General features: G+C 35.7%; 1 protein-coding gene across 2 annotated transcripts in view; it reads right to left on the minus strand.

Annotated features, from left to right (window-relative positions):
- Positions 1–25,570, minus strand: part of Ptprq (protein tyrosine phosphatase receptor type Q) — a 194,034-nt gene that overhangs the window by 69,309 nt on the left and 99,155 nt on the right. For both annotated transcript variants that reach the window (XR_013045512.1, XM_042263333.2), the window contains exon 26: positions 16,563–16,886. Coding sequence is in view for 1 of the 2 variants with exons in the window: in XM_042263333.2 (XP_042119267.2) it covers positions 16,563–16,886 (324 nt within the window). In the remaining variant the exon portion in view is untranslated. The remainder of the gene's footprint in view (positions 1–16,562; positions 16,887–25,570) is intronic.

Raw genomic sequence — 25,570 nt, forward strand, 5'->3', positions numbered from 1 at the left:
GTTGCTGCTTAGAATCTCGCTGCAAAGGTTACAGATAAATTACTCTGGAAATGAGCTCCTAAGGTCTCCCAGGCTGACAGAGAGTCACACAGTACCAGAAAGATCCAGAGTTTCTAAATTCAGGAAATGTAGATATCACAGGAATAAAATAGCAGGAACAATGGCATTAAATATCAGGAAAAATCCCCGAAGAATAACTTTGGAACCTAGTCATGGAGTGCTTGATCTCTACACTGAAGAATGTGAAGTTAATTCTGTAAATAATAGGACGGCTCAACTGAGAAAAGAGGTGTTTGTTCAGCATTTAGGAAGAAACTCAGGTAGCTGAGGAACACGTAAATGCATTGATATGAATTAACTCAAGCCACTATTAACAGCCGATAAAATTGACTGGTGCCATGATGTTGGATTTCACAGCCTCTGCAAAAATGACTTAAAATTTCAGGAAATCTGTTATATGTTGAGACGTCTTCAATAAGGCTGGGGCATGTAGTACAAGTGAGTAACATTCCCTGTAAAGACCCAAGTTCATTTCAATATCAAATAGGTATTTATGACGTTGCTATACTTGGTGTGTGCCCCTCTAAAACTTGGGTGTTGAAACATTATAGTCAAAGGGATGGCATAAAGGAGCATCGCCTTTAGAGATGATGAGGTCATGGGAGCTCCTCATATAAGAAGTAGGCTTAAGGACCATATACAAGAAGCTTCACAGAGCATTCAGTTAATTTGCCCTTCAGCCTTCTATCTTGCGAGGATATAGCATGTGTCCTCCCCAGAGATTGCAAACTTCCCAGACGACCAAATATTCTGGTGTTATCTTTCACTTCCCATCCTCTAGATTATTATAAGTATACATACTCTTTATTAGTTATCTAGCCTCAGAGATAGCAGCATGGAGCATATGGTGGAATTTGGGTGGCAAAGTTAGTTCATGTAATATAAAGATATGCTTTAATAATAGCACTGAAATGCAAAATGAATCCTGCTTATACATTGAGTGAGCACGAGAGAGGAAGTGAGGACGTGAAGATCCCATGTCTTCAAGGCTAGTGCTAGCATCTTTTTAGAATCTCCTGAGCAAAATAAATAAATAAATAAAAATCTAAATATCATAGATTATTATCATGAAGTGGAAGAGGCCACTGTAGATTAAGGCTCCTGATGCCTACTTCATACTTGAAGTGTTCTGTCCTTACATGCTAGAAAGCAGAAGGGCAAGCTAGCCAAATGCTCTATGAGGTCACTTTTACAGGAACCTTAATCACACTTATGAAGGGAGGAGCCTTCATGCCCTGCTTACCCCATGAATCAAATAGATCAAAGGAGAAAAAAAAATCTCTTGAACCTAGCTGATTCTTCTCTATGAAATGACCAAGCTCAGAGCTGCTAGGATTGCACTTTAAGACAGGTGCCCCACCAGGCAAGTTCTTCTTCTTGCTAGTGCCCTGACATCATGAACAATTATTGAGAATTGTCCTGACTTAGTAAGGGTGGTGATTTGAGTTTTGTTTCTGTAGTGATGGTAGCTTGGTTTTGGAAATATTTTCAAGAGAATATGTCAACATCTTCTTGGTCTCCAGCATGCATCTTTTAAGTCTCAGCTCAGGGCAGATCCAGATCTCTCTCCCAGGAAGGATTTGCGAGTGCATCTGTATAGCAGCTCAGAAAGAAGCAAAATGCCCTGCTTTGACTCTTTATCTCTCACTGTAAAATGTCAATCCTGTAAGTGTTCCTTCAGTGCAAGCAATCAAAGCCCCCATCAGGGAGTGCAAGCTACCCCAAGCAGAGCAGAGAGAAACATGACATTTAGAAACCACTCATGACAGGTAGGTCTACTCACCCATGCAACTAAATATTTTATGTTTCACACACTGATCAAATATTTTTTTAAGTAAGCTATCCAGCCCCTTGCTGATCTATGCAAAAATGTCATTTCTTGAGCTCTCTGAACTTGTTCTTCTTTCATAGTTTTCTTTCTTTTAAGAAATAATCACTCTAAACTACATTGGCATTTTCAGTAAATTTTAATGATAAAACTGCCTGCTTTACACAAAAGTAACCTGTGTCAACCACTTCTGTGAAAAATTTCAAATTTCATCAACTAGAGCTATGAAAACTTAGAACTCCTAAATTGAAACCATGAAATACAAATAAATATATATAGCAAATATATGAGCATAGTACTTATATAAAAAACAATATGTATTCTATCTGAAGAAATGAAAAATAATTATTTAATTCATAGTAAATTTAAAAGAAATATTTAAAATATCAAAAGATCATCCTTTATAAACATGCATTTAATTATTTTATCATATTTCAAATTATGTAAACACTTAAATATTTCAAAGGCTTCTAGGTAACTCTTGTGTGGAATTTATTAAAATTCCAAAAATGCCTAATAAGTACACCAGCATTATTTTCTTTGTTGGCTACAGTGTAAGGTAATCTATTACTATAGACTCATAAAAAGAAAATACGAAAAATATTTAGCTAAATACTAAATAAAGGAAGCAAAGAGAGTCAAAGCTATGAAGAGGTCAAACTATACCAGTATGAAAGCTCAGTAAGTTTTAAGCATCTTTGGGAGACATTGTTTGTCTCCCTGTAAACTGTCACATTCTGATTTAGGATTGTTTGTGAAATGAATCTAGTCACTAATGGGCCAAGATATCACTATACCCTCTCTCTTATAAATCACGGCAATTTACTCAGTAGGCATGATCTATCCCTTATTCTCTCATTCCCCATAATCCAATCACTTCCTCTCATGAGCACTTTCCCCCTGGTTTTCACAATAATGCATTTTCTGCAACTAATAACCATCATTTCCTGATTTTCATGCTTCTATCCTTGCACAGGAATGTGGGTCTTATGTGGGTCAGGGTCATCTTTCCCATCCATCTGTGTCTCCGTGCTAAGTGTGTTAGCTGAAAGGTGAGTCTGGATAGACCATCATTTTGCCTAGTCCCTAGAAAAGTTTGACTGCCCCCCAAGCCTGAATGACTTTAGTAACCAATGTCTTCTGGTGTGCCTGATATTAAACTATCAGGAGTGTCACACTCAAGGACTTATTCAGAGTGTTGCCTTCTACATATCGCTATAAATTAATGTTGAAACCATTATAGTAAGTACTTAATAGTTGTTTTAAGTGTATCATTCTATGGGTGAATTTCCTAAAAGTATACATATTAAATAAAAATAAAAAGTGACAGCAGTTCACAAGGTCAAAAATCTCGAGCTCTATGAATTGTAATTAAAATGTTCTTTATGTCTATTTTCATTCAAGTTCAGTTTAAACTTTGTTTACAAATGCCTCCTGGTCAGGTTATGGTAGTTCAGAATCTGATATGCTGGACCACAAGATTCCTAACTATCATCACTGAGTGAAGGGTTCTATAGCTTCTCTTTTGCAAAGGTACCAATCACCTCTAGGATTGTGGGCTGACTTTGACGCGGGACCTGGAAGAATTAGCTTTATGTTTCAGGTATCTATAAAGACTAGAGAAAATTTAGTTGGTGTGTAGAGTCTTTGTATGTAAAGGACCTGAAGCATTAAAGGCCCCCAAAGAAACACAGCATTAGATTTGCCATGTTTCTATACAGTAAGAGCATCGCAGTGCATGCCTCTGTCCAGTGGTCCCATGAATGGGATATCAGATTGTTTTTCCCTCAAGACCTGTGGTTTCCTTGGCTGGAATAAGATAACACTGTTAGTATATAAAATATTTCCTATCATTTTTACAAAACTTAATTTTGCTCTACAGTTACTCACGACAATGTATAGCACCACAAAGAGCAGGCACTGAAAACCTAAGAATTTGTCAAATTACACCATATACTAAGTATGGAAAATGATTAATGGATGCTCACATTATTAGACTTTATCATATAGTTATTTCATTTTATTCTTAAAGGCGTTATCTGTTATCATTTCAGACCAGTTTACTAAAGAAATGCAATGAAAGAAATACAAATTCCATTATAACACTTGCATTGCCAGATAAGAATTAAAACATTCCAATATTGTACTAGATTTAGAACAATATATTTTTTCTAGAATTGTATCATATTTACAAAATTACTTTGCAAAATAGTGACTTTAGGCCAGCAGCATCTGTATTATCATAAGTCATAATAACTCAATAGTCAAAAGAAAAAATAGCTACCAACTATGCCGTACACAAAATCAATTGAACCCTGGGGAAAGGCACAATCAATTAATATGCACCTAGGACCGTTATTTATTGTCCATATGTAAGTAGCATTGCTTTCTAATGTCAACTACCTTTGGAAATGTAGTAGCAATGGTAGAGATGGGGATAGATTAGCTGTTTCCTGACTCTGTGATGGCTGGGAGGATAGCTGTATAGGAGTTTGGGAGCTAGTAATCAACCTGGGGACACATGTCTCTGAGAACAGTCACTCCACAGACTGGCCTACTGCTATGTCATTTTGGTGATGGATAAACTGTGGAATAACTTCACTACTACCATGGCTTCTTCCAGTCTCCAAAGTTTCTAGAACATAATAGGTCATCATGTTCCATAAAAGCATAAGGAAATGTACCCAACTCCAGTTTGTCTTGGAAAGAGACATGTAATTGCCGGGTGGTGGTGGCACACGCCTTTAATCCCAGCACTCGGGAGGCAGAGGCAGGCAGATCTTTGTGAGTTCGAGGCCAGCCTGGGCTACCAAGTGAGTTCCAGGAAAGGTGCAAAGCTACACAGAGAAACCCTGTCTCGAAAAACCAAAAAAAAAAAAAAAAAAAAAAAAGAGAGAGAGAGAGAGAGACATGTAATTAATAAAAAATCATTCAAGACTAGAAGCAGAATAGAACATGAGGGCCAAAATAAACATGGCTGTTTTGCTCTCTTGCTCATTTGTTATAGGGCATAATTTAGGTGTTATTATCATTTGGGTATCATTAAAGAAAATTAAAAAGCAATAGATTAAAAAACCCTCGAAGGTATACTTTGAGGGTATGTGTGTTACAGAAAGCCCCATCTCGTTCATTTATAATTGGAGACACTTGAATTACTTGCTAAAAATGTGGATAAATATATCCAGATCTTTCTTAGACCAATTAGTTAGAACTACTATATCAAACAGAGATATTTTTGTAATTTCATATATCTTTCATTTCTAGTATATTAGAAAAAGGCATACAATTTGTTTATACATATGAGATTTTAAAAGAATTTTTATTTATATTCTGAAAACATTAAGACTCTGTAAGAACCCTTTTCTGACAGTATATTGAAATGTATTTTAGTAGATTAATTTTATAACCTTGCTGATATTTCTTGTCAATATCATCTTGGCAGATGCTCTTTGTAATAGTACTTGGCACTATTCCACTCTTGGTAATGTCTATACTGTTACTGTGCTGACTTCCCACCCTGTTTCTTTTCAAGAAAATGTCTGTTTACTAGAGGTTGCTTTTGAAGTCAGCGTGGAGACCAGAATGACCTCAAACTCATTATCTCTCACCTCCACTTCTCAAATGCTGAAATTCCATGTACACGCAGCCATACTCGGTCTACTAGTCATTTTATAGCACTCAGAGGAGGATTTTCCAAGTCCTGCTAGGGTGTGAGAGTGCAGGTTCAAGGCCACAGACCAACAAAGTACATGACTGTACAGGTGTGCAGTCTCTAGGACTGTGTGAGTCCATGACATGACCATGCATTAAGATTGCTGTTTTGGGGCTGGGCGGTGGTAGCGCACGCCTTTAATCCCAACACTCGGGAGGCAGAGGCAGGCGGATTTCTGTGAGTTCGAGGCCAGCCTGGGCTACCAAGTGAGTTCCAGGAAAGGCACCAAAGCTACACAGAGAAACCCTGTCTCGAAAAACCAAAAAAAAAAAAAAAAAAGATTGCTGTTTTGATCACTGTTCTGAACAATGGAACCCATAGCTTTCAATTCAGTTACCCAGCCCGAGAAAAGTAGTTATCAGTATCACCCAGCTAGAAACCCTGAAACCTACAGCTGAGACCAGCCTATAAGAAACACTGATGCTACGGTGGCACAAATGTTATGGGAGTAGCCAACCATGTCTTGATTGTATTTAAGGCCCATGGCATAATATGGAACCCATACCTCACATGCTAAGGTGGCAAAGAGCCTCAGACAACATAGGTCTGGGGTCCTAAAGGAAAATCTACTAATGTTATTCCATTAAAGGACCACAGCAAGAAAATGCCACTTGATAGCATAATGTTACATCTGTAGACCAAGACATCACTCAATTCCCATCAGAAGAGCTTCTTCTTGGAGTAGTCAGAAAGTGACAGAGACCCATAAGTGGACAATGTACAGAATGTGATAGACTTTGAAGCACTGTTCCTAAATGGGATATCGTTTATCAAACTCCTCCCCTCAAAACTCAGGGTTCTGTATGAAAGATGAGCCCAAAATATTGTAAGAGGCAGAGGTCACAGATGACCCTCAGAAAACCGTTCCATCCAGACACACCAGTGTTGGTGCATGTGTGAACTCACAGAATCTGTGACACCATGCACAAGACTTGCACAAGTTCAAACCAGATAAAAAACTACCAACAAGGAAAAGGGGAAGTGTATACAAAGTCACACCCCTAATCAAGAAGCTATTTACAATCTGCAACTGTTAGAAAAAGGAAAATCAGTTTTCATCAATGGAGAATCATATCACTGGTATACCAACTGTACTTCAGGGCAGGTCCTATTCCCAAAAGAATTTGGCGAACACAAAATAGAGCCCATGTCTTTTGTGTGCCTTTTGTTTTGTTTTACTCTTTTTTTATTTGCTTGCTTGTTCTGGTTTTGGATTTTTATTCTTTGAGAGAGAGAGAGAGAGAGAGAGAGAGAGAGAGAGAGAGAGAGAGAGAGAGAGAGAGAATGAAACTATGTGGGTAAGGAGGTAGAGAGGGAGGATCTTTTCAGCACTGGGAAAGAAGAAAGAATATCATCAAGATATATTTTATGAAAATAGTAAATAAAAAACATTTTCAATAACAAAAACGTACCTGAGACCTGACATTACAGCAATCATGTTTCTTTTTATTTAGAGTTTTCCATAGTCAACTATGGGTTTTTATTATATCTTAGGAAATAAAGAAACAGCTGAATTTTTGCTGTTTTGGTAACTAATGCTGGTGAGGTAAAGTTATAGACCCAAACTCCCACTGCCCTAATCCTCCTTCACAGATCTTTCTGAACCAAATGAAAGACTATTCTCTGTAGAATGAAAGCAAATCCAACTAAAAATGAGATTTAAAGTTGCTGCTGAGGAAGGAGGGGGACTGTTTTAATTCTGAAACAAACTAGAGTTGAGGAATAAATAGGATAGAGGTTATTATTTCCTTCTTACTCTAAAGAGTGGGCTCTAAAAATGTTTTTTTTTAAAAACGGTGATAACTTTTATAATTTCTTTTGCTTTCATTTATTATATTTGTTGCAAAGCAGTCCTTTTACTTACGTTAATGTAATTTCAATAAAAATATTTTTAACTTTTTTATTGATTCTTTGTGGATTTCACCTCATGCATCCCAGTCTCATTCATCTCCCCATCATTCCTTTGTATCCACCCTCTGCCCTTGCAACCTCCTCCCCCGCCAAAAAAATTCAATTAAATTAAATTTAAAAGAGAGATTAAAACCTCTTTGTTGAAGCTGTAGTGTGACACAGTGAGCCACACAGTGTATATTTTAGTCTACACATCTTTACTTTTAAGTGTTCATTGCAATGAGTCATTGGTCTCGTTCAGCACCTCTGGCTTCCATTACCCTGTTGATACTGGGCCCTCACTAGGACTCTTCTTGCATATCCCGTTGTTTGTATTGAATTCTGGGACATTTGTTTAATAATTTGGAAAAGCTCATTTGACACTAATTATTAAGTGATATCATGAAATGTTCTTTGCTTAGTATCTATCTCTGAAGATTCCTTTACCCAACTGTCTTTTATTTGTATGGCCGCACCCTAGGTATCAACACTGTGCTTCCCCTTTGTTTCCTGTGTGAGTAATCTTCCTTTACTATGTACATTTATTATACTTCATCATTTTAGCAAGTTGTTCATGAACTTTGAATTCTTCAATCATTCTAAAGGGTATCAATTATTGTTAATGTTTAGATTCATTTTAGAAAGCTATTTCTTCACTGTTTGAGATCCTGACAGAAATATTACGTACATATTATTTCCTGTTCAAAAATTCAGACTTATGCTGATTAATAAAAAGAAAATCCCAAATTCTTAAAAACATTAAGTAGACCATGTCTTAAAATAAAAAGGAGATAAATCCATCCTATGTGGACAGTAACTCACTGGATGAATTTTACTTTTAACAACACCTATACAAATATTTGAAGGACAAGATTCAGAGAACAATTAAAGAAAATTTAAATCAACTAATTTGAAACATAGGTTTGAATTTGAAATGTTTGTTCACCAAGTCACATGGCTTTCTTCAATGTCTATAGTATATTATAGGTACAAATACATGAGGGATGGAAGAATAAGTAATGGTTACCTGATTATTTCTGTTTTTAAGGCACACAAAGTCCCATCAAAGAAAAATATAAATTAGGATGTAATTTGTTTAATATTTTAGAAACGCATTTTTGGGAGCCACAAACCAGAAAGAAAATGTCTTGAAGACTTTTTCAAAAATATAATTTGGAAAGAAAAGGTAGCTGGCCTTAAAAAGAGGATGAGAAGAACGCTAAGAACAGCAGAAATCCAGGAGCATAACGGCATAAATGGTAGTATTAAAAATTACTGAAATTCCACATAGGCAAACAAAAGCACCAAAAAGTTTTCATCATAGAAGTGGTGTGGTAAAAATTAGGAAACAGGACAGACATTCAAGTATCTTTTGTACTAATCTAGAAGATGAATATGAAGAATACTCTTGCAGACCTCACTAAAGAAAAATAAATACAAAGACAAGAAAGATTTAAACATGAAAGTCCATTGGCCTCAGATAATGACTTATGGGTAGTGACAATCACCAAAAATAAGAACTCAGAATGATTTCTCAGTAGCTACATTCAACAACTAGATAGTCAGGTGTTTAATACATTGAACCAGGAAAGAAAAAAGGAGGAAAAGACTGGTCAGGGTGCAGAGGAGGCTGGTAATTGAATCTTTGGAAATCTAAAATGGTTAGACCAGTAACATCAATATACAGGTCTAAAGGAGACCCATTTTTAAAGGACAGATTTGAGAGTCCTAGGTAGCTAATATAGACAACTTTCAACAGTGTTGGACTAATTTCATTTATAGAATGAATTATAACATTTCCCCCTCGTGACAGCAGGATAGAACTATTCTAACAGTGTACTTCTACCCAGTCAGTGCATTTTTTTGTTTGTGTCCTGGATTCAGTGTTCCAATTTATGGCTAACACCACTTTGGCACTGCGTCTCTCTATTTGTGTTGCTCTAACATTGCTTGTAAGCATATTTTACAACTTAAATTAAGAAAAGTAAATATACGGCAATGCATTCACATTTTTTTAAAAACACGTTAAGGTGTGTATACTCAGACCTCTGCTTGCCTTTTCTTCTTTGTTAGTTTGTAAAGTGACATTCCTTAGAAAATTCTTTGATGAGGCATGTTTTGTTGAATTTTTTTAACCCAACAGATGTTTGGGTAGTTAAAATTCCTCATGAGTATGGTATCCTGTGGTTTTCACAACCTAAGCTCTATCCCAGGAATTTTCCTTTCTTACAGTCGCTCTGTCCTGGTGGTCTATAGGAGACGCACATTATCAGATTCCCGTTTCATTAATTCACATCAACACTTCTTCAATGTTGTGTATTTTCTTAATATTACACATGCCTGTTGTACAACACAAAGATTTAACACATTTTGATGCTATACTCCCCCACCACACAAGTCAACTTGAGGGTATGGATAATCAGGAAAAAAAATGGGTAGATATAATAATATGCAAGTTGATGTTTTAAGTTAAATATCTCCGCCTTGTAATTTCGTGCTTTGTGTCTATATACACACAGAATGAAACAGAGATGTGATTACTACAGAAATGACTTAAGGAGAAAATGTTTGCTTCAATTATGGAGATCACAGGACAAGAGAGAAAGAAGCATTATCTTGAATTGGCTTGGTGTTATTTCCTCTGTTCATTCTGGCTTATGTTTGCAGATTCACAGTCAGAGTAAGACAATTTAGCTCTCAGCTTGCATCCTAAGTCGATTCCTGAGAGGTTCCGTCCTGTTGCTCTTCTTTATGAGCCCAGGGAGATACAATAATAACATTTTCTTATGCTGTACACAAGCCTTTACCCTTGTGATTCATACTTTGACATTTTTTTGTTATTTAAATTCTGAATGGTTTAATTTCAGATTAATCATCAAGCATTATCACTTTTTTTAAAACCTCCAAGTGTTGGTAAGATGTGGTATTAATAAATGCGTAGCTACAACTTGCCACAGTTAGAGCAAGCACACACTTATATGAAACATTGATTTTATATTGTTACTTCTGGTTCATCTAATTCTGTTACAAGATTAAATATTTTGTCTTAAGTTATATCATGAAACAGCACACCATTTTTCTAATTATAGGTAATAATATAAAATATTAATTATTTATAATCTGGATTATCTGTTTTTATAAAATTTTTACTAATTTTTGATATGAAGAAACTTAAATAACATTATTTAAGTGCTAAAAACTTAACTGCTTTTAAAGAGATTTTTGTTCAGTCATTTTAATTCCTTTTTTGTTTGTGTTCTCTGGGTTTTTTTTGAAACAAGGTCTCACTATGAAACTCTGGTTGTCCTGGAATTCACTATGTAGACAAGGCTGGCCTTGATCTCACAGAGGTCCACCTGCCTCTGCCTCCCAAGTGCTGGGATTAAAGGTATGTACCACATATCCACCTCTAATTCCTTTTTATTTTAAATGTTATTTCACCACACAAGCATACATGTAGTACATGTATACATCTGTTAATTATACATATATATGTAATGATATGTGTAGTTTATTTTAGTCTTTTATATAAAATAAAATCAGATTCTCCTTGGCTTCATAAAATTAATAAAATTGTACTCTATTGTACATATTTGTAACTCAGAAATTAAAATATATTTATCATTAGAAAATGTTTCTTCTCTTATATCAAGTTGCCATATTCCTTAGAATAAAAGACAAGTAAATAATAAATTTATTAGACCTATGCACAAAAGACTTCTCATTTTAAGGGCTATAAAATTTATGAATGCTAAAAACATAATGTATCTTCACAAAGCTAAAATATGCACACATATACATCTATAACTTTATGTATATAAATGATTATTTACAAAAAGTTATATATCCGAAGTCTTGATTTAATTGACTACTTAAAATATAACTACTCTTTAAGATTTTTAATATTTGACTGGACTAATGCTTTTTCTTTTAAAATATTATTTCACATATATATGACACATGTAGCAAAGGTACATATATGTTAAATATATAATACATGTAGTACCTTTTTGTTTTCTATATCATATATATGTATGTATATCTTATATGTATATTATATATTATTACATTATAACTGAAAATAATATAGTTGCATAGTGAATATGTATATATTTTTGCATATATATACATATTCACTATGCAACTGTTTTATTTTTCCAATTATAATAGTAATAAAAAAGAAAATAGTTGCATAGTGAATAGGATAATATATGTTTATTGTATACATAATATGTATACTATACATTATGTAATATTATATAATTTAATAATATATGATATACATATATGATAAGATATACATACATATATTGTCCTAATCACTATGTAACTATTTTCTTTTTCCAGTTACTAGGATTATCATAGTTATTTCTTTTCCACACCTGGAGGGGTTGAAAATACCCATACATCTTGACTGACCAATCTCAAAATGAATGTAAATTTTTTCATTTGTTTCTGCAAACTTAATATGGTAATAAAGTCTTAACAATGGGTAAGAAGTGTCAAAAAGTGGGGTATGGAATAGTATTCATCTAGAAACCCAAGCACATGGACTGTTAAGAATCCAACTTTCTTGCTTTATTTGCCAGATTCTGAATTGATATGATATGCTTTTATGCTAATTAAACAAATCTCTAGTAGCCTTAAGTATCTCTGCAAGAGTTCGTGTATTTGGAGAGTTTGCTTCCCGATACAGTGAGGCAGGCACTTCATGGGCAAGCCGCTCACAGGCTGCAGGATGGAACCTTTCATAGAAGACACTGAGAAACAGGCATATTCTAACCCAAAGTTGCAAATGAACAGGACACATGCGATGTGTTTGGGATCCACAACCAAACATATTTTTTAATTTTTAAAAATTAACTGCAAGTTAAAAAGTCAATGTGTCCACTTAAAAATATCTAACCTTGCTATTCCCTACCAAACATCAGAGGACCTAATAGATGGACCAGAGGAAACATGGCCTTTAGATAACACATTCTCTGCTCCTTTTCCATTGTTCCTATCATTCAACTGTCTTAGATCCACCCACTTTATTCCATGTGATACTCTTTCCAATAACATACAGTTTCCCAGGCTATAAAGTTTCTTCGCTACATTGAATGTTCTACTTTCTATCAAAATTTAGTTTGCCATCTTGCTACTACTCCTATCACTTGAAGCACCTTAGGTCAGAGCTTTGCCAATCATTTCATCTTCACGTGTCTATTTCTTTATGCTTTCAGTTTTACTGTGACTGCAGAGGTCATAGACCTGAGACGAGAAGCTACGATTGTCATTTTCCTAAACAAAAAGAATTTCTAACAGTAGTCTGATAAGTAGTACTTATCATCATACCCATAGTTGCTATACTTCTTCTCTCATGCAAGAAGTTCCTTTTTGCCTCAGATGGTGATTATTGCAGACCTTCACAACTGGCCAAATTGCAAAGAACAGTTGAGCAAGGGGAGCCCAAACCCAATTGGTTAAATGTACAATGCAACCCTGTCCCTCAGGGTCAGGAAACACCATGGAAGTGGGGTCAGAAGGTTCTAAGAACTGCAGGACCAGGATGCCTTATACGAGATAGTGTCTTAAAGACATGATAGGGCAGTCAGGTTGGATATCTTTTCCACACACAATTTTCTTAAGTGGTCTACACAGTTACAGGTTGGAGAGTAAAGGAATCCTCTATACCAGTTCTTTGGAGAATCTGATAAGTAAATCTGGGCATTGAGACTTCTTTTACAGGTTAATTGTATTAACTCGGAGATAAAAATATTGGAAGAACTTTGATAGCGTCTACACTAGTAAAACCAAATTAGCTCTGAATGTACTAAAATGGGAAATCATAACATGCTTTTCTCCCTGTAACTGAAGAAGAGTCATGGGGTTGGCATTGGTTAAAAATAAATTTTCATGTAGAATATACAATAAAGCTAATTGCGAGTGTATAGTGATGTGCTGTGGGTGGCAAAGGATGATAAACTTTTCAATGATTTGTTGATTGACTAAATGACGTGCTGAGAAATATGGAAACATGCTCATAAAGATGAAATGACACAAACTCTTTTGAGTGATTAATAAATTGATGTAGGATAATTAATAAATAAATATATCACCTGAAAAAAAAAGACATGATAGGGAAGCTGCATTAATAAAACCCCAGAATGTGGTTATCTAAGCAAGATTTTCATAATGGCAACCAGTTGGCTTGCCAGCGAAGATAGGGAAATTTCACAAGGTGTCACCTCTAAATGAAGAGCTATAGGCAATCAGCATCTTAACTATCACCTACATTGGACAACAATTCCTTCTCCCTTATCAACTATAGATTATTCAGTCAACTTTCATTTGTTTGAGAGATGCCTATGGAGTATCTACTTTTATCAGAAATTATCCCAGCTAACAAGGTAACAGTAACAATCAACAGACAGTTTTAAAATAACTAGGTAATTATTTATTCAATTGAAGGTAGTGCTATAAAAACTTGGTCCAGCCCTAAAGTAGTATGCCAGCCTGTGTTGGCTACCCAAGGGAAGCCTTAAGACCTATGAGGAGGTGATGGGGGCAGGTTAAGGGGGAGGTGCGAGAAGGGGAGGGAGGGGGAACAGGAGTTAGCATGTAAAATGAAAAATTTAAATTAAAAAATGCTGAAAAAACTACATGGCTATTTTAGATTTAGTTGTGAATAATTCTAAACATGAATCATTAAATAGACGGTTATATAAATATTTTCTTCTGTTCATGCTAAGAAAGACAAGGTATAACATTTCATCCAGAAACAAAACAAAATAGGGAATTTTAGCAGTAAAAATATCATAGCACAAACGGGAGCTAAAGGTAAGGCAAAGTGGTTACAAGTCAGCTATTTTAGTATTAAAAAGTCAGTCTCAAGTTTAAGTAGCCAATCAAGATAGCTCACTTGGTTAAATTAAACCCGGACAGATGGAAGAGGAAAGGAACACTATCTGGATTTTCATTTTCTGCAAGCAAATCAATAATAGTATCTATGAAGATAACAAAGGACAAATATGGGGAGATTTGGTGTTTAGATTGTACTTATTTTAAGAGGTTTATCAGACATTCCTGCCTAATGCTATCAGTCGTAAAAATACACTGATCCGCAGTTCTTGGAAGCATTTAGGACTATAAGTAGAGATCTGAGGATAATCAATATGTAAGTAGACTTAAAGCTATAGGACAGAAGAAAGCTACTAATGTAAGATCTCCTAGGTGCTCTGTAATATTAAAGAAAAAGGCAAGTATGGATTTCTGGGTATTCCAACATTTAGAATTAGTAAAACTGAGCAGGAAAAATTCGCAAGCGAGACTAAGAAAGGACTGATAGGAAGGTCAGGAAAACAAACAAAAAAATCCAGGGAAAAGTCTTCCAGAAAAGCCAAAGTATAAAAGAAAAGGACTGGGATAAGCAGTGTGTTGAAAGCTTGAGTTTTGGAGGTTCTATATCAAGTGTAGAATTACACTAAACAACATTTGTTAATCACTATGATAAAAATGACGCCAGGCATTCCAGGGAACTGTAACAAAAGATACATTCAGGAGACCAAACAAATGCTCTAGATAAAAGTTTATTATATTTGCTATAAAGACCTACAACAGAATTGATTTGTCACTAAAAATCGTGTGTGTGTGTGTGTGTGTGTGTGTGTCTGTGTGTCTGTGTCTGTGTCTGTCTGTCTGTCTGCTTGCCTGTCTGACTATCAGTCTTTGTTTGTCTGTCAGTCTTTGCCTGTCTGTCTGTTTGTTAATAAGAACAAACTCAGGAAAATTTAATTTTAATTTGAAAAGAATCCCTAAATAAGAGGCTTGATCAAAAGAGGAACAATATAAACTCTGTATTTAAAGAGTGTTGTCTTTTAATATAAAATGTCCCTGACCAGTTCATGTTTGAATATTTCATGACCAGCTACTGGACTTTTTTTGGGAAGATTGTGGAACCTTTAGTGAAAAGAGGCTTTCAGGAGGAAGTACATCCCCGAAGGGTGGGTCCTGAGGGTTTATAGCCTGGCCTACTTCCAGTACTTGCTCCAGTCATTGGCACGCCAGTCACCATACCTTCCCCACTTATGGGCTTTATATCTCTGGGGAACGATATGCTTGAGTCCCTTTTTTCTTAAATCACTTTGGTCAGGTATTTTGTTGCTGTGTATAAAGTAACTAAGAAGGAGGGCTTTTTACATTGAATAGTGCTGGTATGAGCACTCATGTTGACTCTGAAGAAGTAGGACTGGGCCCAAAACAGCTTTTCAGAGAACATCTCTGTAAATCCAGCATTTAAAATTTGACTTGTAAGTCATTTACATTTCATGGAAATCCTCACACTTCTATGAGGACAGGACTCAGAATAAATAATAGAAATTGATTTACTCAATCATGGGTATTAATGTTTTTTTTTTTAAGTAAATGGGATGGCCAGTTATTTTAAAATATGAAACTTAAGTTCAAGAGCAATCTTTATCTATCTATACTCAATGATTTCCAGAAAAAATTATGACTTTTTCCTGAATATAAAAGTGCTAAACTGCAGATATTATTGTGAGAGATTATGCTTCTTTATATTATTTTTCTTCCAGGTGAGTATCAGATAATTTACATTATTTTCCCAGAAACTCACATCTATTAGGGTCATCACATTTACAGTGTGCATGTTATGTATGTTTGTGTGGGTCTGAAGTCAATAAAAAAAATTGAGAATTCCACTTAAAAGCCCCAAAACCAATATATTTGAAGTGAAAGTGTAGGCACCACTCCAGAGCAGCATATGGTTAATCAATATGGCTTAATGGTATTCCACAGAGAGTTTTCCCATAATTCCTTGTTGTAATATAAGACTCTAGATGTTAACACAGGTTCTAGGGCTATATAAAAAGCTCTAACAATCACTGGAATTTAACTTTACATTCATTTTTGTTTAAATTAAAAACAAATATGTTGTTGCATAACTTGGTTTGCATAATGATTTATTTTCCCATCTGGTGATTTTGTACACAATCGAATAAGTAGAAATTATTAACATAGACATAACATAACAGAAAGCAGTATGAATACATAAGTCATGGCAGTACTTACGGCCAGGCAGAGTTTGTGCAGAAATCCAATTAGAAGCGTTGCCATACCCAGCATTGGTGCTGGCAGCCACTTGGAATCTATACCATCTATATTTCTTTAATCCATACACCGTTTCTTCTGTTAAGTTTGCTTCATAGACGAATTGAACTTTTTGATGTTCAACACATTCCTCAGAATCCCATCCTCTGCACTTCTGAGCGCGCAGTTGAGTGGTTATCTTGTAATTTTGGAAGTATCCAAGGATACTATCAGGTTTTATCCATGTTAGTGTTGCACTAGTTGACTGAACATTAGAAATAGCTATATTTGTGGGAACACTGGGAACTAAAAATTAAAGAGAAAAATTACAAACATTATAATGCAGCCTGTGGAGATCAGTCACGTGACAATAGCACTCACATCATTTTCTTTACATTTTAATGAGCAGAATTTCATGTTGATTCTTTGGGGGCCATCATTTCAAAAGAGTCAGAGGAAAACATTTTGGTTTATTTTTCATTTATAGCTTTACTGTACAACCCTCTCTGAAATGGTTGTAGAAAAGCACTCTGGATTTGCATAGAAAAATTTACTAATTCAAAGATAATCATAGGCTTACATCATCCTCTGAGCTTCCCTAGAGATAGCCTGAATTTTTAATGTTCTGTTCCTAAGGAAGATTTTGTTTATTTATTTAAGTATCTAGAAAGCAAAAGGCACATTATTTATATTGGAAGTTTTGATTAAAAACTGTTGTAAATAAACAAGCTTACTTAATGAATTCATGTAATTAACTATAACGTCATTTATATTGTGTATAATGGAAATTGACACTTTCTGTAATATCACCCAACACACTAGCATTACTGTACAGATTAAAGTAACAATATATTGTCACAACAGTGTGCTCTTAGTAGGAGCCCTACAACACTTTAATTTTCTATCTAGGAACCATTAATCAGACTCAGAGCCCACTATTGGGGAATCAGTATCCACTGAATCAGTATCCACTAAAGCCCATGATTTTAAAGGCAATTTATTGGAAAAGTAATAAAAGCATATTATAATTAGAAATATGAAAGATCAATCGGCTAAGTAGGATTGGAACTGTTCATGACCATGAGTGCTCATGCATACCTTCAATACCCTTTGCTAAGATGATATAAAAAAAAGAATGATTATGACCTTTGAAAATTGCATGAATCGTGAAAATTATGCTAATATTCAGATGAAAATTAAAGTTAATACATGTTCAGAAAACTCACTCATTCCTAAATACATCAAATTAGTAAAATATTTGATAAATATGTAAAGATAATCCACGAGTATGGATAATAATGTAGGTACCAAAAATATAGTAAACAAACCTAGACATAGTTCTTTGCTCAGTGAAATTTATATTGAGGGGGAATATGTACAATTAAAAATACAAATAAGGTGGGGAATGGAGAGATGGCTCTGTGGTTAAAATACCGTTTTGTTCCCTGAAAAGACCCTGGTTCTCTTCCCAGCACTCACAGATTTGCTTACCACCTTCCTTGACTCCAGTTCCTGGAGAGCTGGTTCCCTCTCCTGGTCTCCATACACACAAGGGACATATGCAGTACACGTACATACATGCACACAGAACACACACACACACACATATATATATATATATACCTTAAAATATACAGATAATGTTAATATGGTATATTGGAAGGCAATCACTGATGTAGAAAAAATAGGTAATGGGATAATGAAAGAAGGCTTCATAGATAACGACATGTTAAATGAAAGGCTATTAAGTTCCTGATAAAGGAAAGGGAGGGAGTTACATAAATATTTCAAGGAGGAATACCTCTAATGAAGGAAACGGTGATAAAAGTGCCTATCATGGGATGATGAAGCTTCAGTTTTTCTGCAAAATAACAAGGAGCGAGGAGTGACTAGCGGGAGGGAGGGAAGGTCTGAGAGTTGCGGGCCAGATTGTGTACATTATTGACGAGTACTGTTATGGCTTTCCCATCAGCAGAGGACTGACAGGCTCCAGCATGTTTCCACAGAGCCATTCCTGCTACTGAGTTAAGACAGACTGAAGAGGACAGTGGTGGGATGGGGAAATGAATGTGTAGGCTTTGTAATGTCAATGCAAAAGGCCCCAGTGGCCAGGACCCAGATGGTAGCAGGAGTAGGGAAAAAGAAGCTTTCTGATCTCAAATATGCCTTGAAGGAGAGAGGACAGGATTAACTCCTGTGTGACTGGGAAAGTGTGAGAAAGGCGAGGAGAAATGAATGTGCCTAGACCTTGGTACTGAGCAAACTGTACGATAAGAATAAATCAAAAGATAGGAGCTCTGGGGAAGGAGTAAGATTCAGGAGAAAGAACCGACTTTTATTTTCAGTATGGTATGTAGATGTAACCAATCGTATTATTAAAATAAGAAACACAGAGCCAAGGTAAAAGAGAAAAGCCGAGAGGTCAGAGCTCAGAGATAAAATCTTACCTCCTGCAGTGCTCCTAGCTTCCCCGAGAGAGGGAGGTACTTCCTGTGTCCCTGTTTAAATAATCTTTCTGTTCTGCCTTCTCATTGGTTGTAAACCCAACCACATGACTGCCTCATCACTGCCTGTAAGTACCGCCCTCCAGGTCTTAAAGGCGTATGTCTCCAATACTGGCTGTATCCCTGAACACACAGAAATCTACCTAGCTCTTCTAACCACCACGCTCTTACTATGGCTCTAATAGCTCTGACCCCAGGGCAACTTTATTTATTAACATAAAATTAAAATAACATTTCAGTACAAATAAAATATCACCACATTTCCCCTTTTCTATTTTAATAAAAAGAAAAAAGGCAAAAGGTTATAACTAACAAAAGAAAAACTATATACAAAAGTACAATAACTATATACAATATATACAAGTAACAAATACCTAAACGATGTCTAGTCCATTTGTATTTGAGAAATCAGAGAAAATAATTCCCTTATCTATCCTATTTTAGTAAGTCCAAAATGTATCTAATTCACTTTCTATCCTAATTAATCTTCAACTATAACTAACTAATCTTCAACTCCCTCAGAGACCCAAGAAGGAAATAATATTAGCTAACAAAAATAAAAACAGGAAGTGCACAAAAGCAACTTCCAAAAATTTTGTGAGTTGACAGAAACAGCCAGCTGCCTGGACAGTCACCTGAGGTTTCTCCACAGTGTTGGGGCATCATCTTCAGCCTATAGGCTTAGCGTATCTGACAGACTCATTTGTGAAGTAGGTTGTACACAAGGTCAACAGTTCAACCTCACACTGGGTGAGAGCAGTCCATGTACCAGAAACACCTGAATTCCACTAGTGTCATGTCATGATCCAGGATTTTAAATTCTGGAAATTGTTGATGGTTTTTGAATTCAGCTGTCCATTCTTCTTGGCTGTGTATATATGGCTTCATCTAAGCATGCCCTTCTCCACATCCCTCTATTAAATGCCAGTCTACTATTGAGAGGCGTGAGCTTTCAGTTGCTGTTCCATTGCACAACAGAAGCCATCGGCCCACTGCCTGTTCAGCTGCCTTCGAAGAAAAGGGCACTGTACCTCTTCCGGATTGTGAAGGCCACTTCAGGGATGGTGCCATGTTGTCCTGGCCTCAGAAGATGCCGTCTGATAAAGCCATAACCACACTTGTTTTGGCAGGAATTGGTAGTCCTTTGTTTCGTGTTCTGTCTGTCCATTTTTTCTGTTGATTTGAGGATACTTTGTTATCCAGTGGCTAACTTTTGCCACAATGAAAATTAACTCCATATGCAGTTTCTTCAATGCCCATATTTTCTCTGAAGTAGATTGGTACTGCCAGGAGCCGACATGTCTCAAAAAAGAAAAATTTCTAAGTTATTAAAACATTTTAAATGCCATATTCTGTAGATCTCTGAAGGGTTTGAAGATGACCTGTCTAAAACATATCTGCTCAATTTTTAAAACGTATCTAATATGACTACAATTTCTATTGTAATGTCTAATTACTAACTTTCATTTCTTTATATCCTAATAGTTGGTAATAATGTAAAGTATTTAAAACTAGTAACTATCTTTTTCTTTTCTTTTCTTTCTTTCTTTCTTTTTTTTAAACAAGAACCTTAAATCTAATCTCCTTTGCTTAGCCTTTTTCCTAACCCTTGACAACAACTTGTAACCAACCCCCCTAAACAATGAAAATTATCCCAGACCCAAAACCCATTAAAAGAACCAAAAAAACCACCCGCCCCACACCACTTCTTTGGCAATGTGGGTGTCATATTCTTAAAATTGCTTCCTGCTGGGTATGGGCGAAGTTATCTTTATCCTGAAAGAAAAATTTAGGTTAATTGTCAAATTCTAGGAAAGGTAACTATATCCTTCATTATTATCCAGTCTGTGTATAAAGCCAAAGTTCAGGGTTTATCTCAAGTCCTTATTCAAGTAGTCTTTGAGACTGGATCATCTCAGCTAGTCATCTCAAAATTGCTCTGAGCACCTTGTAGTTCAAAGCTGATCTGTAGATGATGTTTGTCAGTTTAGTGATATTATTATTGTCCACGTGGAATTGTTGTTGTTGTTGTTGTTGTTGTGGGGGTGGTGGGGCCCCATCTTCTTTCCGGAGTCTTCAGTTGATGTTAGGCCTGGCCGTGATTTCCTGCAGAAAACTGATAAGAGACTCGAACACAAAGACATATATATGCAGCTAACTGAAGCCTTTTTTCTAGAATTAGTTAGTACTCTATATGACCATTCCTATCTTAACAAAGTTTAAAATGTATATATATATTAATCTTGTAAATTTTGATATAAAATTTATACTTTAAGAAAAGTTTAAAGAATCAGAATAGAATCAAAGAGTTGAGATTAGTAATAGAATAGTCCCTTAATTAATTTGGCTTTTGTCCTGTCCCATAGCAGAAAATGGCTCTTTTATTCTGTCATGATACAGGGAGTTTGTATTTTCATTTTAACAACATGCTTGAGTTTAAAGAAGGAGAGAGCCATTCTCCAACTCCAAAGTCAGCTTTAAATTTTAATTGAACTGGGACTATTAGAAAACCAATAGTGTTAAATCTTTAGAGAAAAGCAGAAACAAACATTTAAGAAGACATAAATTTTTTTTTAGATTATATATACCCATACGCCGTTTCACTTTGTTTCCTGGGATAGATGATTTGTCCCTTTTCTTCAGTTGTCTCATTTGTCTTGTGTCCTTCAGATTCCTTAACCTTCATTCTCCTAAAAGACAAAAACAAAAACCTTCCCCCAAGACTAATTTTGGGGATGTTCCTTTTTGGCAAGTTATTATCTGATTAAATGAAAAGACATGTGTTACAGGTACAAGTTAGTTTAAATTGGATGTTCATGCTGGTTGATGAACTATCACCTCCTCTAATTAAGAGGTTTTTCTTGTTCAAATCGAACCTTTATCAATTTTGATGGTATCCACAGCTTATCTTCTCCTGTAGAAACAAAAGCAAAACCTCGTCCCCAACGTAATACATACCCTGGCTTCCATTCTGAGGTCAGCACATCCTTAAAGTATATAGGCTGATTTAATTCTGTAGTTTTTTCTATTACCCAATGTCTCTCTGCAGCTGTTGTTCCTTTCTCATTGGCATTCAGAAAATTCAAAGTTAATAGAGCATTATGCAGTCTATTTCTGGGGGTTTTTGTTACTCCTTTCTGTTTATTTAGCATATCCTTTAGAGTTCTGTTTGACCTTTCTATAACTGCTTGACCTGTAGGATTATGTGGTATACCTGTAATATGCTTTATATTGTAATAAGCAAAAAACTGTTTCATTTTAACAGAGACATATGATGGAGCATTGTCAGTTTTGATTTGTGCAGGTATACCCATAATGGCCATAACTTCTAGCAAATGAGTGATTACAGAATCAGCTTTTTCAGAACTCAAAGCAGTTGCCCATTGAAATCCTGAATAAGTATCGATAGTGTGGTGTACATATTTCAGTTTTCCAAATTCTGCAAAGTGAAACACGTCCATCTGCCAGATTTCATTCCTCTGAGTACCCTTTGGGTTACATCCTGCTGGTAATGGTGTTTGATTATAGAAGGAACAAGTAGGACATTTCTTTACTATTTCTTTGGCTTGTTGCCAGGTTATGGAAAAATCCTTTTTTAAACCTTTACTATTGACATGATGTTTTTTATGAAATTCTGAGGCCTCCAGCACATTTCCTATCAATAATTTATCAATCTCATCATTGCCTTGTGCTAGAGGGCCTGGCAGACCAGTATGAGATCGGATGTGAGTTATATATAAAGGATGACTCCTTTTCCTGATTGTATCTTGTAATTGAATAAATAGTGAAGTTAATTCTGAAGCATCAGGGATAAATTCTGCAGTCTCAATATGTAACACCACTCTTTCAGCATACTGAGAGTCAGTTACTATGTTGAGAGGTTCTGAAAAATCCATTAATACCAACAGAATAGCATACAATTCTGATTTTTGCACTGAATTATAAGGACTTTGTACCACTTTACTTAAATTTTCTGATTTGTAACCTGCCTTTCCTTGTTTGTTGGCATCTGTATAAAATGTACGAACTCCAGATATGGGTTTTTGCCGTACAATTCGAGGCAAGATCCAATCAGCTCTCTTTATAAAATCAATTCTGTTGCTTTTGGGATATTTGCTGTTAATTTCTCCCAAAAAATTACTGCAAGCTCTTTGCCAAGGTTCACTTTCTGTCCATAATTTTTCAATGTCCTCCTTAGTTAAAGGTACGACAATTTCTGCTGGGTCTATTCCTGCTAATTGACGAAGTCTCAATTTTCCTTTCCAAATCAAGTCAGAGATTTTTTCCCCATAAGTTTTTAATTTTTTATTTGGTTTATTTGGTAAAAATATCCATTCCAATATAATATCTTCCCTCTGCATTAATATTCCAGTAGGGGAATGCCTAGAAGGTAAAATAACCAAAATGCAATCCAGCTTTGGATCAATACGATCCACGTGCCCTTCATGTACTTTCTTTTCTACCAAGGCCAATTCTTTCTCAGCTTCAGGTGATAATTCTCTTGGACTATTTAAGTCCTTGTCACCTTCTAAGGTTTTGAACAAATTAGTCAGTTCATCATTTTTTACCCCAACAATAGTTCGTAGATGAGAAATATCTCCAAATAATCTTTGAAAGTCATTAAGAGTCTGTAGTCTATCTCTCCTAATTTGCACCTTTTGGGGTCTAATTTTTTGTAGCTCTATTTTATATCCTAAATAATTAATAGAATCTCCTCTTTGTATTTTTTCAGGAGCAATTTGTAATCCCCAGCAAGGCAAAATTTTCTTTACTTCTTCAAACATTCTTTCTAAAGTATCTGCATTTGAGTCAGCTAGTAAAATATCATCCATATAATGATAAATTATAGATTTAGGAAATTTTTTACGTATCACTTCCAATGGCTGTTGTACAAAATATTGGCACAGAGTTGGGCTATTTAACATTCCCTGTGGGAGGACCCTCCATTGAAATCTTTTAACCGGTTGAGAATTATTATAAGTAGGCACTGTGAAAGCAAATCTTTCTTTGTCCTTTTCTTGTAAGGGTATTGAAAAGAAACAGTCTTTTAAATCAATAACTATGAGAGGCCATCCTTTTGGTAACAGAGTAGGCAAAGGAATTCCAGATTGTAGAGAGCCCATCGGCTGAATTACTTTGTTAATTGCTCTAAGGTCTGTTACCATTCTCCATTTACCAGATTTCTTTTTAATAACAAATACAGGAGAATTCCAAGGGCTGGTTGACTGTTCAATATGCTGAGCATTTAACTGTTCTTCTACCAGCTCTTCTAAAGCCTGGAGTTTCTCTGTTGTTAAAGGCCATTGCTGAACCCATACAGGCTTGTCTGTTAACCATTTTAAAGGTAGAGCTGTTGGTATTTTTGGAAGATTATCAGTTGTTGTGCCCTGTTCTTGTATAATATGGATGGCTGGTGACCACTCAAAATAATGCCTTCTAATATTTCTCTCAGAAACATGTGCTAGTTTATGATTTGTTTCTGAGATTGGAGGGATTTTAATCTGAGTATTCCATTGTTGCAACAAGTCTCGACCCCACAGGTTCATAGCTATGTTAGCGACATATGGTTTTAATTTTCCTCTCTGTCCTTCTGGACCTATACATTCCAGCCATCTTGCACTCTGTTTCACTCCAGATAATGTCCCAATTCCTAACAGTTGAACGTTTACCTCCTGAAGAGGCCAAGCTGGATGCCAAAATTCTGGTGCAATTATGGTAATGTCCGCACCTGTGTCTACCAGACCAGACAACAAAACACCATTTATTTTTATCGTTAATTTTGGTCTCTGTTCATTAATAGAAGTTTGCCAAAAAATTTTCTTTATGTTTTCTCCTGAATTTTCTATTCTCTCTGTTTCATCATCCTGACCAGCATGATTTATTCCAATAGTCATTTGGTTATTTAATCGCTCAGAGCAGGGATTTCCTCTACAGCTGCAGGAAAGGTTTGAACTGGTTTTGCTATGGGGGCCTGCATGAGGCCCCTCCGGGAGTTTCCCGAAAACTGAGGCAAAGGATTACCCTGTCTGTCCTTTGTTGATCTACATTCGTTGGTCCAGTGTTTTCCCTTACCACACCTTCTGCATACTCCAGAAGGAAGGGGCATTCTGTTGCCATTGTTCCTTGAAGAAACATTGCTTCTAGGATTGACCTGTTTACAGTCCCTTTTAAAATGTCCTTGCTTTCCACACCCAAAACATCTAACACTCCTCAAACCTTTTGAAATTACTTCTCCTACCCACGTATCATGCTCATCAACCTCAACATTAATTGTTTCTCTAATCCAATCTTCCAAAGGTGCAGATCTTGCCCTTAACGGCCTGATTATTCTTTTGCATGCTGCATTCGCATTCTCAAATGCCAAAGCTTCAATTATTGCCTTACTAGCTTCTGATCCTGAGACCATTCTGTTTACTGCTGAAGCCAGTCTTTCTAAAAAATCTGTGAAAGATTCTTTAGGGCCTTGCATAACCTTTGTGAATGACT

Source organism: Peromyscus maniculatus, chromosome 18 (assembly GCF_049852395.1).
Source record: "Peromyscus maniculatus bairdii isolate BWxNUB_F1_BW_parent chromosome 18, HU_Pman_BW_mat_3.1, whole genome shotgun sequence".
Lineage (NCBI taxonomy): Eukaryota > Metazoa > Chordata > Mammalia > Rodentia > Cricetidae > Peromyscus > Peromyscus maniculatus.